The 20,362-nt window shown below is 43.7% G+C and overlaps 3 protein-coding genes across 3 annotated transcripts; 2 read left to right on the plus strand and 1 right to left on the minus strand.

Moving 5' to 3' along the window:
• Positions 1–5,345: 5,345 nt before the first annotated feature.
• Positions 5,346–8,958, plus strand: EAE98_004166 (uncharacterized protein; the record flags this gene model as incomplete). The annotated part of the gene is made up of 2 exons (XM_038951786.1): positions 5,346–5,918; positions 5,968–8,958. 2 exons carry the CDS (start codon positions 5,346–5,348, stop codon positions 8,956–8,958), a joined length of 3,564 nt encoding a protein of 1,187 aa, XP_038812259.1.
• A 3,043-nt stretch (positions 8,959–12,001) lies between these two features.
• On the plus strand, positions 12,002–14,484 carry EAE98_004167 (uncharacterized protein; the record flags this gene model as incomplete). The annotated part of the gene is made up of 4 exons (XM_038951787.1): positions 12,002–12,012; positions 12,069–12,124; positions 12,182–12,345; positions 12,409–14,484. 4 exons carry the CDS (start codon positions 12,002–12,004, stop codon positions 14,482–14,484), a joined length of 2,307 nt encoding a protein of 768 aa, XP_038812260.1.
• Positions 14,485–18,265: 3,781 nt separating this feature from the next.
• Positions 18,266–18,891, minus strand: EAE98_004168 (uncharacterized protein; the record flags this gene model as incomplete). Its single annotated transcript, XM_038951788.1, has 2 exons — positions 18,266–18,745; positions 18,841–18,891. The coding sequence occupies 2 exons, from the start codon at positions 18,889–18,891 to the stop codon at positions 18,599–18,601; spliced, it is 198 nt and encodes a 65-aa protein (XP_038812261.1). The 3' UTR covers positions 18,266–18,598.
• Between the last annotated feature and the right edge of the window lie 1,471 nt (positions 18,892–20,362).

Raw genomic sequence — 20,362 nt, forward strand, 5'->3', positions numbered from 1 at the left:
CTCCGTCACCTTCGAAACAAGGTCATGTTAGACAAAGACAAAGCAAGACGGACAGAATCCAGATCATGATGCTGTGTGACGCGTTCGGACAATTGTCAGCATCGGTACAGTATCAGAATCTGTGAACGTTGTGTTGAAGATATCTGATAGCGACCCAAGCCAGTCGGAAGGAAGTAGGTTGACGGATTGTAACCATAAGGTAACAGTCCCGAGCAGTGAACCAACCATTTTCCACCTTGGATTGATGCTCTCTCATCCCGAACCGTGCCGTTACTGGATCAAGAAAAGGTTGGCATTGTGAAAGGTGGATGTTGTTTCCTCATATGGGACCGACCCCCGAAATAATCCTGGGGAACGTGCGCAGGTCCAAAATTGGCTGCAGTGAGGCTGCATGGAACGGCGATGGCTAGGATATGGAAATCCTGGAAAATCCTAGAAATGTCTCACAAACCTTGGAGAAGCTCCAAGCTCGAACCGATGAAATAGGTCCCCGAGCCCCCGCCCAGCTGCTTGCGAGAGAAGAGAATACGAAAAGAGACACATCTAGCCAGTGGCGACGGAATCCCCAACTTTTCGGATATGGGCGAAGGTGCTTGAACGTTGGCACGTTGGTTCGTGGGCGAGATGTTTTCTTTTGCTGATTGATTAACTCGTAAATTGAAGACGTCAGTAATTTCCTAGAAACGAATTTGACCGCGCACTTTGATCAGGAATTTGACTCCAAGATAAAATGAAAGGAAGAGGTGGTGGGGACGGAGATACAAAAATCTCATAACATTGACACTCAAAGTCAAGGGGAAAAGCATGGCGGCAACCACACACACCATGACCGCACTGCATACAGATTGTATTCAATCGGATCGAAGTAAAAGAAGAGTTCTGATAGAAATATCCCACGTCGATCGATACATTGAAACTTACTTGCTGCTGTAACCACACTTGTAACATGATTTGTTGGAACGATGGAAAAATGGCCTTTTGGGCAGATATACTTCCGACCTCTAGATTATCGTGAGGCTGTCAATGATACACAAAAAGATGAGCCGTGAATAGCTCCAGCCAAGGATGTTGTTTAATTCATCTGCTACGACATCAATGTATATATATACCTATATATATATATATATATACCGGGTATGTTTATGTAGTATACATCATGTAGGGTCTGTGTGAGGTCCAATCCATGGTTGAGTACCTGTTGTAGCTGAGCATGAGAGTTTGAAAGAAGCAGGTAGAAAGTTGGTTTTCTGGTACCTTATACTACACAACGTGTGAAGCTGCACAACTGGATTCTCTCTCGTTTCCAGGAATCAGGAAATACCGTCCCCATTTCTCATAGTTGTCTCAGTCTAGATGAACAATCATAACTATTTTCATACATTCGGCAATTCTTAGGGACAGATACGATACTGCGCTGCGCCTTATGGACTTCAAGGGCATGATAGATATCAAAAAGATACGCAGGTTCTAAGACTCGATTGAGTGCAGTACGCCGGCACCTCGGAGGGTCCTTTCAAGGGCAGCTGTTAGACCCCCGAGTATTACCCCAAATAGGACAGAAATGGGGGAAAGAATTTAGATGATTACTACCAATCAAGAGCCCCTGTGGATGAAATTCCTTCGATTATCCCTTCAGCATTGGCCGGAAAAGGAAGAATGGATTGTGAAGCACATATGATTTCAATATCACACGATTCAACCTATAGAATACCTTGCCTTGTACTTACTCCTTGACCGTTCCTTGAACAAGCATGAAATGCACCATAGCATAGAGCTGAAGAAGAATCAACGTCTTTCTTCGCATCACATGGAGGGGAACAGACATCAATATCATGCCTTGAAGAAAAGTTCGAATGCGAGAGGTGGTTGATCATGGCCAGATGCTTTTGTTCCGTCAACCTGTCGCATATTAATGCCTGGTCTCTCGGACGCTCTCACCAATGCCAAAACCGGACGGATGGACCCCCCTCCCTCTGGCGTGACTTTCTCCCATTGCATTCGATTTTTCCCTGTCATATCTTTCACGAAACCAGAGAACTCGGACTAGAATCGAATGCCATTGATATTGAATTTATTTGAATCTGCCCCGTAACAGTTCGATTCGTGGGGGTGCTTCTCAATCTTCTCTCTTACCTTTATTCACAACACTCTCCCATTCTCTCGTTCAGCAATTCGTAACCCCTTCATCGCCTCCTTGCAAACCCGAGAATCCTACACCATCCATCAAGCAAAGCGCAGCCCAGGCACAGTTCTGTAATTGGTAGGTGCGGCCGTTTCGTCACTCCCTCTTTCGGCGTTCTCTCACTCCACTAAATCTCACGAGTAGCCCTTGCATATCATATCGAATTGGATTAACGTGCCGAGCGTGCATCTCACAAGCTAGTAGCTACAAGAGGGAAAAGAAGCAAAGAGCAGCGACAAGGTTTGCACAAGTGAAGCTAGGGAAAATGGCACAAATTATCGAACAGTCAGTCGGTCGTCGAAGTAACAGAAGAGAAAGCTAGCATCCTTGTTTCCGTAGAATTAAATGATTAATCATTAAACCTTACTTTTCGTACCCTGACTGTTTACTCCGTGAATTGGGAAGTACATATAATTGGAGGAGGAGGAGATATTAACGTACTTTTGATATAATTTTGATAGGGGATGGCTATTTGATGAACAGCATTTCGTCCACCGGTCCCTACTGGAAAGCCACCGAGAAATAAGACCTCACTCACATACGAGTAATTAATACCTAGTACTCTTACAACCGTCTCCTTGGACCGTTACGTTACCAGACAATCATCGGAAAATCAATTACAAATCCTGGTTAAGGTTTTTTCATATTTTCATAAGAATGATTAAAAGAGTAAAAGATGTGCCAGTAGCAGAGAAGAGGGTAGGCAGAGAGAATAAAGTTAATCGCAAGAGTTGAAGAGTGCGGAAAGGGCTACAATCCCGTTATTATATTACATCAATCATTGTCAGGATATTAGAGAGTACTTTTTTCCCTTCAAAACACGTCGACACCAAACGTCAAAAGAAAACATTGAATTAAAATCTGAGCTCTGAAATCCACCGCGACATCCACCAGAATTCCACATTTCCAGCTGCCCAGGTAGATTTCTTGTTTGCACGGTGCACAATTTCCCAAATCTGGGGGACCCATTTCGTTGCAAGGTAAGAGAAGAAGTACAAACCTAGGAACTCCGCCAAAAGGAAGATAGTGGTCCTTGAGTAATAGAAAACGAGAGTGAGAGTGAGAGTGAGAGTGAGAGTGAGAGTGAGAGCGATAGATAGCGAGAGTGAGGGTGAGCGATAGATAGAGAGGAAGTGGGAGTAAAGGGAAGAGGGCGAATTCCTTCCACCGGTTCTCTTGAATACCACATTCACTTCGACTGCAACTACAACTGCAACTGCAACTTCAATTATATTGATTTTGACATTGACATTGAGATCAACATCAACACATCGACATCTCCAACGACAACCAAGTACGACCACCAAAAATACCACACAGCGACAGGCGACCAACGATCGATTACATCTTGATATAAAAACAGTCTACGAATTCGATTGGATCTCTTTCCATCGATTGAGAAAGATTCCGAACGAGCAATCTCTCTCCACGAACTTCAAGTCGGCTTACTTTACTTTATTTCACTTCACTTGACTTCACTTCATTCACTCATCCGTTCATTCATCTGTTCGTTCATTCGTTCGTTCGTTCATTTATTAATAATTATCATCTACTTGTTACCATTGGAATCCTCCCTCTGAGAGCCTGATTAAAGAGAAAAGAGAAGAAGGAAGGGTTGCATATGCGAAGAAAAATCGATCGACCGAGTCAATTCCTTGAACCCTTGCATTATATCTGTGCATCATCCATACCGGTCCATACATAGGGTACGATACCATACTATCCCATACCATACCACACCATACCAGACCACACCATACCATACCATCCATCCTATCCATCCCATCCATACCATCTTCCTCGTACACCCAAGGGCATACACCCAATACCCAACACCTAACACCGCCAAAATACACCATCCACTCACCCACCTTGACAACCTTGAAGGTCCCTTGTTTTAAATACAAGTACCTGAACAAGTACCTTACCTTAAACACCTTGAACTTCTTATTACTTGCACCTCTCAAATCATTCAATTTGGATTTCCTGCATATTCTGCATACACGCACATACACATACACATACACACACACATACACATACATCCACACACATCCACACACATACACATACTACACACACACACACACACACATACATTCATACATATCTATATTCTTCCTTCCTTCCCTCCTTCCTTTACTTTTGTACTCTTGCTGTGCCAGAGTTACAAACAAAAAAAAAACTTACTTACCACTTACAACTGAGCGGAAAGGGTGGGGTTTATTGTATTGCCTTTCCCCGTCTCGATCCAATTCCTCGATTTTCCTTTTTTTTGACAATTCAAGTTTCAACGCATTGATTTCTCGCGTTTGGAGCATCACAAAAATCATAGCCATATAAGTGCATCCGAGACCCCCCCCCCCCAGTGTGATTGACAAATCGACGGCCGCACATCAAGGGTTCTTAGAACTCTTGACTTGATACACTAACTGCTTTGCTGTCAACTGGTGTCAAAGTCCAATCCATCCCCGACTTTAATAAACTTTTCCCGCGTGGCATAAAGTTTATTGCGATTCAGGGTCCTCCAGTCTTGTCAACCAAGCTTTCCTAGTCGACACCACTCACCACAACGACGACTTAATTATTTAAGCTAGAGATCAAACATACACGACTTTTCTTCCTTGAATACGAAACATCACAAGGAAAAACGATCGCCTTTTCCTTTTTTCGAGTATTGGTAGTCACTTACGAGAATCGTCTTTTCGACTAGCTCATTGGTAAGTCTCTCCCGAGACCAAGGTTCAGCCAATTTTGGCATGCACCTCTCCATCCCAGTCAAGCTTCTCAGAATGACATGACATTCCACACATCCCCCACTCCTCATTCCTCTCCATAACCAAAACAACACTCGATCCTTATCCAAAGGGTTCTTGCTAATCTCCACTATCATTATCAGATTGTGTTTACCGCTCGACGAATATAGAGGTCGATTCTACAAAGGAAGCATTGGGGAAAAAACATCATCAAAACAAAAGCATTACAATCGCATCGCAAAGCTTCCGGATTGTTATCCCGCTGGGCCATATCGAATCCTAGGACTAAAAGTCTGGACGTCGTCTTGGGACATTCGATATAGCTGTAGCTTGCAAATCTACCCCAAGCCATTCAACTAGGATATTAATAGGAAAACACCCATGATATCTTTGAAAGGCGGATCATCATGGTGAACTCGCAGGAGTCTGAGCATTCCAAGCGAACGAGTGCACAGGTAGCACCTCTTACAATACATAAGGGTCGACCGCGCGGAAACAGCAACGCATCATCTTCAAAACACAAAAGAAATACTTCATCCAGAAGTAGTAACCACACAACTTCAACAGGAAGTCAATCACAAATCACGCCCCCCGCCACTCCCAATGGTTCTCAAGAAAATCTAAATCAAATGGAGCCTCCTCCGGTATTTCACAGCTTCCTGAGGGCATTTTACCCTTTCCACCCTGAATGTGCTATTTCGGATTCTACGGTCACGCTTCCACTAAACGAAGGGGATGTGGTTTTGGTGCATTCAATACACACCAATGGTTGGGCAGATGGGACACTACTTGTTTCTGGCGCGCGTGGTTGGTTGCCCACCAACTATTGTGAAGCCTACGATCCAGATTCCATGAGGAACTTATTAAAGGCATTGCTAAACTTTTGGGATCTCCTACGGAGTGGTTTAACTAGTGATAGCGAGATATTTGGCAACCAACAATTCATGCGTGGTATTATTGCAGGAGTTAGATATTTACTAGTAAGAATCTTGTAACTTTTTGGAATCATGCTTGCTAATACGGAAAAAGGAAAAATCGAATTGCCTCACTCGTGAATCACCGATTGTACAGAGTAACGATAACCTCCGAAAGAATAGAAAGGCTCTTTTGTCCGATCTATCGGCTCTGGTCAAAACCGCAAAACAATTGCAGGATTTTGCTACCTGTTCCTCAGTGGGAACAGACACGGAAACTGTAAACGACATTATCGATGAGATGATTTTGAAAGCTTTCAAAATTGTTGTGAGAGGTATAAAATTCTTGGACAATTTGGATGAGGATGCGAAATTACGACAGGTCGTCCATAGAGTCATGGCAACCGTTACTGAGGAATCCTATGTTCCACCCACTCCACCAGCGGACTCGACGTCATTTGGCGGGACACCGCATACAGACCCTGCATACGACACGGCATCTCACAGAAGCTCTATCCGAAGTTCGACGAGCGCCGCTTCTAGTTCCCTGCAATCGGAAGAGCAGAACAAACGACAGTCATACAAACGGATATCGACTGCGTACCCAGCTGTAACATCGCGTCCATTATCCATTTCTTCGATTCAGGCTAAAAGGGCTTCCGTATCTCACCGTGTTTCACTTATAGCCTCTGTGCCCGCTGAACAACGCCAAAATCTTGTTTCTGAGAGATTAAACTCTAGTCACGATACATTTCTCTCATATTTGGGATCGTTCATCGGAAGGCTCCATCTACAAAGCCAGTCTTCTCAAGATTTGCTGTCGTCAGTTCGGCAGTCAGTAACTGCTGGCCAAGGTTTATTGATTGTAGTCGAAGCAGTATGTGCTCACGACAGCCAAAGCGCCGACTCGTTGAACAATGCTCGGAACGCAATGTATGACAAAATCAGTAAATTGGCGTTGGCAGCTCGGGATATAATTAGCTCATCAGGTGTTGATGAAGACGATGTTGTGATGGCTCAACAGAATGGAGGGTTACTAATGGCGGCCACAGGATGTGTTAAAGCTGCTGGAGAAGTAGTAGCAAAGACCAAGTTTGTGATTGAGCGAATTGGCGACTTCGAATTCGAACCAGTCGAAGGTCTTGGAATTAATGTTGCCTCGATAGGTGGCACAGTCGAACAAGCGGCACGAAGCCCCGAAATTAATGCTGCCGTACCAGAACAGCTTTCATCGCGTCCTCCTCCACCACCTCTAGTTATTCCAGATGTTTACGAGAAACCATTGCCAGAAATACCCCTTGACTCTCCGCCAGCGGCAGAAGTCAACCGAATGTCGAGTCGACTTTCGAACATCTCCATTCTACCCCCACTGCCCAAAATGGGTGCTCCTCTGATGAGCCAAGAAGATTATAGTCCTTCCGATCGTAACTCAACAAGTGATGGAGAATTTCAATCATATAGATCTGGCAGTATCGCAGTGTCTAGCACTGGAGCCAGCAGTAGTTACACACGCGATTCGGAGATGAGCATGGTCTCGCAGACTTCTACTAGGGCGACTACTCCAGATCTAACAGCTTACGAACCAAGAAGTCAGCCATCTTTGTCAAGTATCAGCATAGCTGAGAGCCAATCAACATCTGCCGATGATCCATATGATCTCGAATCGAGAATGCTTGAGAAGACGTTCGCACACGAGTTACTACACAACAAGGAAGGTCAAATTACCGGAGGCTCACTGGCGGCATTAGTAGAACGACTGACTACACACGATTCAACACCCGACTCGATGTTTGTCTCAACCTTTTATCTTACTTTCAGATTATTCGCGTCTCCCGTTGAGCTTGCCACAGCTCTAGTTGATCGCTTTGAATATGTTGTCGAGAGTCCTCATATCGCAGGACCGGTAAGATTGAGAGTTTACAATGTATTCAAGGGCTGGCTGGAATCTCATTGGAGAAAGGTGTCTGATTACGCTGCGCTCTCCATTATCGAAACCTTTGCGGATGATAAACTTAAGGCTGCTCTTCCCGCAGCTGGCAAACGACTTTCAGAGTTGGCTCAAAAAGTATCTTCGATGGATGGACCTCTAGTGCCAAGGCTCGTTTCCTCAATTGGAAAGACTAGCACCTCTCTCGGTCAATATGTACCAGCCGATGTACCAGTCCCTCCTGTTGTTGTAACAAAAAGCCAAGCCGCAGTTTTGAAGAATTGGAAAATGGGTGGTAGCAATCCCTCTATTCTCGAGTTTGATCCCCTTGAATTGGCCCGTCAATTAACCATCAAGGAGATGAATATTTTCCGCTCCATTATGCCAGATGAACTTCTTGGAGCCGCATGGACTAAGGCCAGAAAGGGTGGTTCATGCGCGGTAAATGTTAGAGCTATGTCGACATTGTCAACAGATCTTTCTAACCTTGTCGCTGACACAATCTTGCAACACGATGACGTTAAGAAGAGGGCCATTATCATCAAGCACTGGATCAAAATTGCGCATGAATGCCTCAAGCTCAACAATTACGATTCGTTGATGGCGATCATTTGCTCGCTTAATTCATCTACTATTGTTAGATTGAAGAAAACCTGGGACTTGGTATCTCAAAAGCGAAAGGAAATGCTCAAGGGGCTACAGGCAATTGTGGAGCCAGAGAAGAATTACGCCTGCCTTCGACGTAGACTCCATGACCACGTTTCTCCATGCCTTCCATTTGTTGGTACCTACCTCACAGATTTGACATTTGTTGATGCTGGTAACCCATCCACAAAGCAATTGGCTGACGGCACATCTGTCATTAACTTTGACAAACACACTCGCACGGCTAAAATCATCGGCGAACTACAACGTTTTCAAATCCCTTATCGCCTGGCAGAAGTTCCGGAACTTCAAGAGTGGCTTCAAGCTCAAATTGTTCACGTCAAATCCGCCTCGGATAATGAGAACGTTCAGCAATATTACCGAAAGTCTTTACTTTTGGAGCCACGCGATATCTTAGTTACGAGGCCCAGTCCTGTGGACTCGGCAGTTTCTTTCGGCTCTCTGCATGGAAAGGATAAATTTGATCTTTTTGGATGGACTCATTCAAGGGATAAAGCACAAACACCCATTTAAACATTCTTTGATATTATTCTCGACCTTCATCATTCGCACTTACTCCGGATTCGGAACACATTATACACACATCATCATGATATTCAGTTGATTTGATACCCCCCGCACTTTGAATAGCGTTTTAGCGAATGATCTTTTTACCCTTAGGAGTTATACACGGCGTTCTTGACAGGTGGCTCATGGAAGGTATGGCTGTCACTTTCGAATTGTTTCACATTACACTTTTACATACTTGAATACCATCACATTTGGGTATCAAGACTCGGCCCAGGGAAGGATAAAAAAAGCTCTTCTTATACTTATAATTGTATACTGGTCGAATGGGAATTGTACATCATATCTTTTTCTAGCTCTTTTTCTTTTTCTTTTTGATTCTATCTTGTATTGTTTTTATTCCACAAGCTCAAAGGAAATGAGTGAGCATTGAGGGTCATTAGGGTATGTCTGGTCTGGTATGGTTGGGAAAGATGGGGTGGATGGAGTTGTGGAATATGAAAAGGAAATCATGCATTTTGGCGTGGGAACTCTAGGTGGTGCATTCAGATTATTGATAGGGGTTGTTTGTACGGCACCCAAAAGCAATTGGTATAGGGATGAGCTCGCGCTCGACTTGTTGTGATTCTGATTAAGTCATACACTGGAATTGGTGTTTTGACCGGTGGAATGAGTGGAGAGGATTTTTTAGATGAAGATTCATGGACATGATTAGATGAGGATGGCGGGAATGGGTTGGAGAGGAATGGATGGATGAATGGACGGACGGACGGACAATAGTTAGATACCAATACCAGGCGGCAAAATCCAAGGCAAGATAAGATATGGCCGGGAAAGAGAAATGTTAATGAAGATTATGACCAACATATTGTGTTGTATATGCTTTTGGTGATGAATTTGTGTGTGTGTGTGTGTGTGATGGTGACGATTAATCGACCAATCAATCAATCAACCAATCAATCAACCAATCAATCAATCCATGTTCGTGTTCGTGATTTCAAAAGAAAATGAATGTAGAGTGATGAATGGGATAAACCTTGAATGAAAAATAGAAAAAGTATTGGCAGAAGAAATCAAAGGAAGAGAGAGAGAGAGAGAGAGAGAGAGAGAGAGAGAAAAAGAATAGATGAGTCCGGAGGATTGATGTTCCTGGCCTGGTAGTGGTAGGTAGGTAGGTATCATACCTAAGGTACCTATGCATAAGGGTCGCGGTGCATGTTCGGAGGCCGATTTCCAGGGACCGATGGTAGACGGGGCTGGGGGGCTCGGGGGGCCGAAGGGGGGGGGGGTTTTATTGTTGTTGTTAGGGATACCTAGCTAGCTAGGTATTGGTGTTTTGGTGTTTTGGAGAGTGGGGTTGGAGTTGGAGTTTGGTGGGTGGTGGTTTTGGTGGGTGGTGGTTTTTTTGGTGGGTGGTGGTTTTGGTGGTGGGGAGGGGAAGGTTGGGAGGGGAAGGTTGGGAGTTTGGGAGTTTGGGAATTTGGGGGTGAGTTGGAGGGATGGGTGGATGGGATGGATGGATGGGATGGATGGGATTGAAGGGATTGAAGGGATTGAAGGGAGGAAAATTTGAGGGAAGAGAGTTTGAGAGGTGTGTATAGAGGGGTGGTTGGTGGTTGGTGTGTATATCGTTATGTAACATGTGTGAATGAGGAAGTATCTATGGAGTAGAGGGGTTGTACTAGCTGATTGGCTGAGACTGGGCGAGATGAGTGTGTACTAGGTAGGTAGGTATTGTGAAGAGTTTGACGGGTGGAAAGAGGTTACGCGTTTGTATTGGGTGAGTTTGTTTTTGTACAGTACTCCTATTGATGGATCATAGGTAGATTCATGAATCAGAAACATGGAGGGTAATTAGTGTGTATTGTACCTATTAGGTAGTGTAGTGTGTAGTGTTACGGTTGTGCATATATGGATATACAGATACACATACACACATATACACATATACACATACACACATACACACATACACACATAAGATATGCTATATGCATTCATCCATGGAGTGAAGAGAGGAACTTGGTATTGGTATCCCTAGGTGATAGGTACGAGGTAGGTGGTGTCTACGTGTCTTTGCAGTTTTGTGTGCCCGTCATCGTTGATGAAGATCCTGAAAATAGAGAGAGAGAGAGGGAGAGAGAGGCTGACAGAGGATCAATGAAGGATGGACCCTTGAGAACAATACAGCAGATGGTATTGTTCTTTTGGCTTTGTAGATGAAGAGCATGCATCATCGAGTAATCGAGTGGTGGTTGTTGAATTGAATGAAAGCAGAACCCGAACCATGAACCATTTGATAATTGATCATCCATGCATTCCATGATCTTCAGTGGCAATAGAGAAAAGAATTGCCATTGCCAATAACCTCTTCACATATCTACACATCTATATAGTAATTCACCTGGCAATGGATGATTGCACCATTTCAGCTAGCAATATTGATAACTCATTGACCCCACCAACCCACCAACCCACCAACACGGACCGCAGGAAGATCCAAACGTCCAAAATCTCTGCAAATCACGTGCTAGTATCCTTATCTTGTACCTCAATTCTGACTCCATTCTCCACGCTAGTCCTAGGCGGGGTTCCTCAAAGACAAGGGTATGCAAAAAAAGTAAAGAGAGGGGTGGGTGATGGATGCTGGGTGTTGCCTTTCAAGAAACGCCGGCCAATCTTCTTCTCTCACTTATTCAAGACAATAAGAAAAGCTTCTCTCCTCTTCTTCCTTTCCATCTTTCTTACTCTCTCACCTACACACACACACACCGCTTCCCATCTTCTCTTCCTCTTTTTTACTACAAATACAATCAAGAGTGCACTTTGAAAATCTATTCAGAGTGTTCATTTCATTTCAATTGACTTTCGTCTCTTCTGTTCTCTCCACAGAATCGAATAGAAAAAAAGAGTTCGACCAATCAATCGATCAATCTCCGACTTCGCTGTCTAGTTTCATCTTCTAGCACGCAATCCGTGGTCGGTTTAAATACTTCGACTTCACCCTTCTTTTCCCTTTTGAACTCCATCACATTTCAATACCGCAAATATGGTTCAATCGTAAGTTCTATCCATCTGCCATCTATCTCTACAGCTGTTAACCATGTCAATGATAGATCCGTTCTTGGTTTCCCTCGCATGGGAGCTCTTAGAGATCTCAAGAAAGCTACTGGTAAGATTTGTTGCCTCGCATTGCTACCCCACATTGAATACTAACAATTATCAATAGAGGCGTACTGGGCTCAAAAGATCTCTCAAGATGATCTTCTTGCTGAGGCAAAGAAACTTCGTCTTGCTCACTGGAAGATCCAAAAGGATGCCGGTGTCGATATCATCCCATCCAACGACTTCGCTCTCTACGATCAAGTTCTTACTCACATCCAAGACTTTGGTGTAAGCATTCCCATTTCATCCGCAGATCTACATGTAACATGTCACTAACTCTCCTCTTTACAGGCTACCCCAGAAAGATATACCAAGCATGGTCTCGACCCAATCGATCAATACTTTGCCATGGGACGTGGTCACCAACGTGATGGTGTTGATGTTCCATCCTTGGAGATGGTAAAGTGGTTCGACTCTAACTACCATTACGTCAAGCCAACTCTCCAAGACAACCAATCTTTCAAGCTCACCTCAGACCCAAAGGCTGTCCGTGAATTCAAGGAAGCCAAGGATGCTGGTATCACTACCCGACCAGTCTTGGTTGGTCCAGTTTCTTTCCTCCACCTCGGAAAGCCAGACCGTGGACAAACTGTTGACCCAATTGATCTTTTGGACAACCTTCTCCCAGTTTACATTGAGCTCCTCAAGCAACTTAAGGCTGCTGGTGCCGAGACTGTTCAAATTGATGAGCCAACCCTTGTCTTCGATCTTCCATCCAAGACCAAGGCTGCTTTCAAGCCAACTTACGAGAAGCTCGCCAGCTTAGGTGATGAGATCCCAAAGATTGTCTTCGCCACCTACTTTGGTGACATCGTTCACAACATTGATGCTCTCCCAACTGACATCTATGCTGTCCACGTTGACTTGGTCCGCAACCCAGAGCAATTGGAGACTGTCATCTCCGCTTTGGGATCCAAGACCATCTTGTCTGCTGGTGTTGTTGATGGACGTAACATCTGGAAGACCAACCTCAAGCGTGCTATTGAGACTGTTGAGTCTGCCGTTCAAAAGCTCGGAAAGGACCGTGTCATCGTTGCCACTTCCTCTTCCCTTCTCCACACCCCACACACTCTTGCAAGCGAGAAGAAGCTTGACCCAGAAATTGCTGATTGGTTCTCTTTCGCTTCCGAGAAGGTTGTTGAAGTTGCCATCATCGCTAAGGCTGTTACTGAGGGACCAGCTTCCGTCCGTGCCGAGCTCGAGGCTAACGCCAAGTCTATTCAAGCTCGTGCTTCTTCCAAGAGAACCAACGACCCCAAGGTCAAGGAACGTCAATCCAAGATTGTCGAGAAGGATTACAACAGAATCTCTGAGTTCCCAGAACGTATTGCTCAACAACAAAAGGCTTTGGGTCTTCCTCTTTTCCCAACCACCACCATTGGTTCTTTCCCACAAACCAAGGAGATCCGTATCCAACGTAACAAGTTCACCAAGGGTGAAATCACTGCTGAGGAGTACGAGAAGTTCATTGAGAAGGAGATTCAAGATGTTGTCAAGGTTCAAGAAGAACTTGACCTTGACGTCTACGTTCACGGTGAGCCAGAACGTAACGACATGGTTCAATACTTTGGTGAACGTCTCGATGGTTATGCCTTCACCACCCACGCATGGGTTCAATCATATGGTTCCCGTTGTGTTCGTCCTCCTATCATCGTTGGTGATATCTCTCGCCCAGCACCAATGACCGTTAAGGAGTCCAAATACGCTGTCTCCATCTCCAAGAAGCCAATGAAGGGTATGTTGACTGGTCCAATCACCTGTTTGAGATGGTCCTTCCCTCGTGATGATGTTCATCAATCCGTCCAAGCTGAGCAACTTGCTTTGGCTCTCCGTGATGAGGTTGTTGATCTCGAGGCTGCTGGTGTTTACGTCATTCAAGTCGATGAGCCAGCTCTTCGTGAGGGTCTTCCTCTTCGTCGTGGAAAGGAGCGTGAGGCTTACCTTGACTGGGCTGTTAAGTCTTTCAGACTTTCCGTCTCTGGTGTTCAAGATTCCACTCAAATCCACTCTCACTTCTGTTACTCTGAGTTCCAGGATTTCTTCCACGCCATTGCTGCTCTTGACGCTGATGTTCTCTCCATTGAGAACTCCAAGTCTGATGCTAAGCTCCTCAAGGTCTTTGTTGATGAGGCTTACCCACGTCACATTGGTCCAGGTGTTTATGACATTCACTCTCCTCGTGTTCCATCCGAGCAAGAGATCAAGGACAGAATTGAGGAGATGTTGCAATTCCTCAAGCCAGAGCAACTTTGGATTGATCCTGATTGTGGTCTTAAGACTCGTCAATGGGCTGAGACTAAGGCTGCTTTGACCAACATGGTTAACGCTGCCAAGTTTTACCGTCAAAAGTATGCCAACAAGGCATAAATTTCTCTTCCCATCCATATTTTAATAGGGGATGTGATTAGAAGATGATGTTATGAGCTTTTTCCTTTTTTTATTTATTATAATGTCTGCGGTTCTTTAACCAATGGGAACGACTTCAACATCGGCGTTTCTTGGTTGGGGCATTTAAGACAAAAAGCGATTTGTTATTGTGAGCGTTACTTGGGAGTTTTCAACAGCATAGGGCGGTAGTCCCTCGGTGGGTAACAGATGATCCATCAACCGGACATCTTGGTGGCGTGGCGCATGAATGACATGAAATATGATAGGAAATAAGAAAAAGAGGATAGGGATTTTGGGACTCTTGTGACGTTAAACCAACTTTACTATCTTGATGATGGTTAAGGAGGACGACAATGAGTGGTTATTTGATGGAGGATGGTAGATAAGATAAAAGTAGTAAAATATACCCTCTTCAACCGGGAAAAGACTGTGTTATTTGTAATGATGTTTGATGTGATGTGATGTTGTATTATCCTGTGTATTTGAGGTTCTCATCATTTTTTGAGTTAAAGTTTTACTTCTGGGATGTCAAAAATGAATGTTAAATATGAATCCTTTTGGGGGAAATATTCTTGGTGATTACTTTCCTTCTTCTATTATCAGTGTCCCGTGATAAAATATTCATGGATTAAAGATACAGATTCTGAGGTTTCTAATCCTTTTTTTATCCTTCGTCGTATTCAAAAGGTCGGGAAGATGTTGGTTTCCCCTTCGCTAGGTACAATCACTTCTCCTTTAACGGGCCAATCAAGGTAGGCCAGATAAATGATGGAGAATCCTAAAGAGTCTCATCACTCATCGATTTTAGCGAATCGATTAAACTTCCATGCGATGTACCTGTGTATGCTACCATCGAGAATCTGTTCTCGTGAAATGCTTCCGGTACAACCGAGGGGAGTTTTTTCGCACTGTGGTGCCAGATGGCATGCTTCTCCTGTTCATGCATGCATCTGTGCGAGGCGAGTCTCAAAAGGTAGATCTTAGCTACAACCATGCTGAGTTGGAAACACTGCAGATTAGATTCATCGATCGTCCCTACGCTTGAGTGTGTGTATCGCTGAAAGTACGAGTAGGAACAGACCTACCTAATTAATACCAAGACATGTCTGGGGAATTAACCTTATGTATTTCGCAAGAGAATTTAAATTTAGATGATCAGTGGGGGGCTGAAGGTTGTCAGCAAAGGTACCATGTACGTCGGAAGGTGGTCACAGTAGTAGTAGTCTTGGGGCTTGTGAAAATTACGGATTGTTTGTGCGTAGGTACCTAGGTAGGTATAGAAAGATTGCTGGGTAGGGTAGGTAGGTTGCTGATTTCACGGTCGGTAATAGGATAGGATTTGTGAAAGTAACTTACCTAGTGAGTAGGAGGTTGGGTTGGAGGGTATAGTAGAAAGAGCCCGTGATGGAGTAAGTGGGAATGGGAATGGGAATGGGAAGGAAGAGCTGGATTTATAATTTATAATTGGAGGGGTAGAAGTAGGAAAGTGGAAGGGAAGGGGAGGGGAAGTTTTAGAACTAGGTAGGTATGGTATTCCATTGTCATTCATTCAGTTTGTTGGTTTGGTTTAGTTTGGTTTGGTTATCATCTGCATCATTTTTAGGAAAATCTATGTTGTCATACTATGATACGCTGATCGGATGTTTTCTCTTCCTCTCAAAGAAGTTAGTTAGTTCCTTGTGTAGAAGACACACTGCTGGAATGGAATACCTCAATACCAATACCAGTGTAAAACTCGCACACGATGTCTGATCTTCGTTGTCGAGCCTCCTTTCTCTGAATGCCCAGCCATCACTTTTGAGCTTTCTAGGTCGGGGGAGCAAAGTCGATGGAGGAGATTGTATTTATGTATTGATTTTGTAGGCCTACCTAGGTACCTACCCAGAGAAAATACGCGGGTAACCTTGGAGGAAGCGGGGTCCTAAGGGGAAAGCTAAAGGCACCTACCTGACTTGAGGAGTCATAAGGAAAAGCTTGCGTAAGGAGTGAATAGGTACAGCTATCTTATATTCATTCTCTCATGGATGCGATTGATAATGCATTTCGAATTCTTTAAAGTGAATGAAGAGGTTACCTACATGAAGATCGACGAGTTGATCCTTATGGATGGGAATTGGTGAACTATACCTGTCAAAGGATTGGTGATTTTCGGAGTCTGGAGTCTGGAGTCTGAAAGCCGATTCAAGAGTGGGAGAGAGGATGGATTTGGTAGGAAAGATGGTGAGAGTTACCTAAGGTTGGAAAGACTGATTAGGGTAAGGGTTTGGGCTAGTGTTTATTTTGTTGTCGTCATTTTTATTTTTACCATTGTTCGTTCTCATTTGGAGATCAGGAGTTGAGTATCTAGGTAGTTCTTGTTGTCATCTAATTATTCAGTACGCGTTAATCAATCTTGTCTCTTTACCTTTACATTAAGGATATCCTCCGATAACCCTACCGATGAATTTGATATTAGCTCATGGCATGGTCTTCTTTCTCACATTCGTAATGTATATCTCATCTGGATTTTATGCAACATCGGTTGAGGTACCGATAGGAGAAAACTCTATGCTGGATAGATAGAAACGAACAGACAATAGGTAGCTTGTTCAAATATCAGTCTGAGGAAAGTGTAGATAAGAATGAGAATAGAGAGGGTGAATGTCAAGCAGGGCGGGGTAAGGCTTAGAGATGAGGGGTGAAAGAGGGGTCTAATAAGGAGGAATTAGTGAATAAACCTCCTCTCTTGTGCATGCGCGCAAATTCACATTACCTACGTTGCGCATGACCTAACCTAACCTAACCTAGTCACCATAACTCAAGAGATTGTTGGGACGCAAGATGAGGTTATTTAAACCTTAGGTATTCCGTAGTTTTGGGATCATTAAGATTGCAACTAAGATGTGGGCAGAGTATAATGGCTGTCTGTTTCTATTCGTGATGGAAATCGTGAAGTGACAAGCAAGGGTTGTCGATATGGATTAAGATGCATGGAGGGAGCAGAGTAGTACTAGAGACGGGAATATGGCTTTGGGGCGGGGCTTAGAGACTTTCATCATTGTCATTGATTTTGTATTTTGTTCTGTTGTCATTAATTTCACCTGTTCTATGTTCACCGGTTTCAATCGGTGCAGTCTGATTTTTGCTGTTGTTTGTTGTCATTCTTAAACCTGTTGGTGCAAGAGTGGAGAGGGGACGTGGAAAGGGGACGATACGGAGAGTCAGATTTTACTGGATTCACTAGCTAGAAATACTTCAATAATTCGATTGGATTCATGCTTATCTCTCATCAACTTTGAAGAGTTTTCGTGTGAGAGTTTTGGCAGGAGTTCACAGGCAGGAATGTAATTTATATTGTCATTAGTGAAGTGAATGTGCTTGTTGACTCTGATCTTGATTTCGATGGAATACGGATATACCTCGAGGAAATCCAACATGTATTTACTACGTATTCAGTGTTTGCGGAGACGGAGGTCCTTCAAGGTGAGGTCGTGACGAAACACAACTTTCACGCCACTGTTGCATAAAGTAGCAATGTATTGTGAGAATTTTGCCCGTTTTCAGTGCGGATAAAAGATGGGATATAGCAGAGTAAGCGAGAAATTAGTGAAGGGATAGATAGACTCAAGGTGTCGAGGTAGATGTAAGCGAATACGATGTACTAGTTTTTCGCGTCCTTCGCACCCTTATGAATACACACAGTTTTAGACATTTATATATGTTCCCAATTCGAATGCAAGTGTATAAGTATAACTCAATGGAATTCCGAAACGAGAAGTCAAAGCTGGTGGAGTATGCATTTCCAAAATTAAGAAACCATTTGGATGTTCAGACAACAGTAGTATTGAAGACATTTGATCACTTTTCACGCAGCCAAATGAAGGCAAAAAATTTAGCAATGATCGCGTTGCATTGCTATCTCAAAACGAATGGCTAGGATCTCCGATCCAAAATCGTTCAATCACCTATCCAAATTACCCATTCTCATTGTCTCCTCCAAAGTTCATAATCCGATTCCACAACGCTGCCAACAAACAGAATAATCGGGACATCAAACAAACTTTTGATTTGCCTTTTGGACCAAGAAGATTTTGGGTTTTAATCTCGCCCTGTCCTACTTCTTGTCTGTTCCAGTTTGACCGGCATTTCCACCACCAGTACCCTGGCCTACTGCGGCTCCACCAGTGTTTGCATTACGATCGCCAGCTCCTTGGGCGCGCGCCGCAAATCCTGAAGAGGACATGTCTTTACCGCCCTGGGCCTGTTGTATGATGTGTTAGCTCGGGCTGCGGTGATATACCACGGAGACTATTGGGTAGAATAAGTAGGCAGAAATTAAGAAATGAAGAAACGTACTTGAGTTGATTGGATATGTGAAGCAAGTTCTTTGGTCATTTTTGTGGGCATGTTTATGAGTTCTTGGGTTTTTTGTAGGTAGAAGGTTGAGGCTTGAATGTTTCGTTGAGCGGTCAGTAATATGAATGGAAGATGTTTAAATGAGTTAGAACACACAAGGGAGTGTAAGAATGAAGAAGTAACTACTCACAGTTTTTGGCTGGTTGTATCTGTGTATGTATTTATGCGTCTTGTGATAAAATGGCTTGATAAGGGAAAATATTTGAGGGGTGGAAGAAAGGCCAATATATATCCTCAAACTAAGGACTTGAGGAGCAAGAGCTCCGCGATTCACGTGCAAGAAAAAGAGCAAAGTGTATGAGATGTATGTTGCCGACGAGGCTCACTGACTGCATACATTTCAATCAACGTACAGCGAATGAATATCAACTATCATGCCCACCGCTTCTACAAAATCTTGCAGGTCATCATAAAGCATGATCCCATCGGTGAATGTTGCAACCCGTTTCAAGTCATCGAATTTTTCACTGGGAAAACATAATAGAGAATGGCGGTAAGTGTTGTTTGCTTTACTGCATGCCTTTCAATTAAAGAAATCAAGCAGAGCTCGGCAAGTCTCAGAATTTGTTGTCCATTTGATGTAAATCCTTGCGGCCACCTACTCCATGAGGCGTTTTTCGGAGGTTGAGATATTCAGTCAACCGAACAATTAATTAGTTGGATGGGCAAACTCCGTTTGCAAACGCGAAACGCCCAATGATTAATGATTTAAGCGAGTATCATCCATCCTTCCCGTCACTATGCTTGATCCTAGGATCTGATTGACCTCTGACGAAAAAGTAATGAGCGTAGTATTGGCATGACTTTTGCTGGGTGCATTGCATATTCTGTGAGGTATTACTAATGACTATTAATTATCAGTATCACTGAAATTAGTGGACGCGGGGTAATCATGTGTGTTGTAAGATTGGGGTGACGACATACAAAGGTAATCAAGATGTCTCCACTAATTCGGGCTACGCACATATTGCGAAAGTAAGATGTTCTGAGCCCGGTCTTTTTGAGGTATATCCAAAAATGCGTGGACAGTTGGATTCCGAGGCGTTTGATTATTCATTGTCATTCTGGGCCTTGTCCGAAAAAGAAATCGCTCTCCAGAGTCCGTATGGGTGAAAAGAACAGGTTTGCTTTTTGGAAAGATATATGCCGATCAATCCAATCCACAGTATTAATGCCTGGCCATATACATGTAGATTATGCAACTTGTGAAATGAAAGAAGGCATTGGAAAAGATACGATGAAATGAGAGCGAATTGGAAATGAGCATGCTGCAACCCTCTATCCAAGGTAAAAACCTTAAGACAGAAAGGAGTTCCACGAAGTGTATCAATCTCTGGAGATTTTGAACCAATGGTCTGCCAATGGCATGTCTGAACTTCGATCCATGCTCTATATTTCTCTCGTCTTGAAATTTGTGCATGACTTGCCGTGGAAATTACGACGCTTTTGCAGGTATATTAGA

This window comes from Botrytis deweyae (assembly GCF_014898535.1).
Source record: "Botrytis deweyae strain B1 chromosome Unknown BDEW_007, whole genome shotgun sequence".
Lineage (NCBI taxonomy): Eukaryota > Fungi > Ascomycota > Leotiomycetes > Helotiales > Sclerotiniaceae > Botrytis > Botrytis deweyae.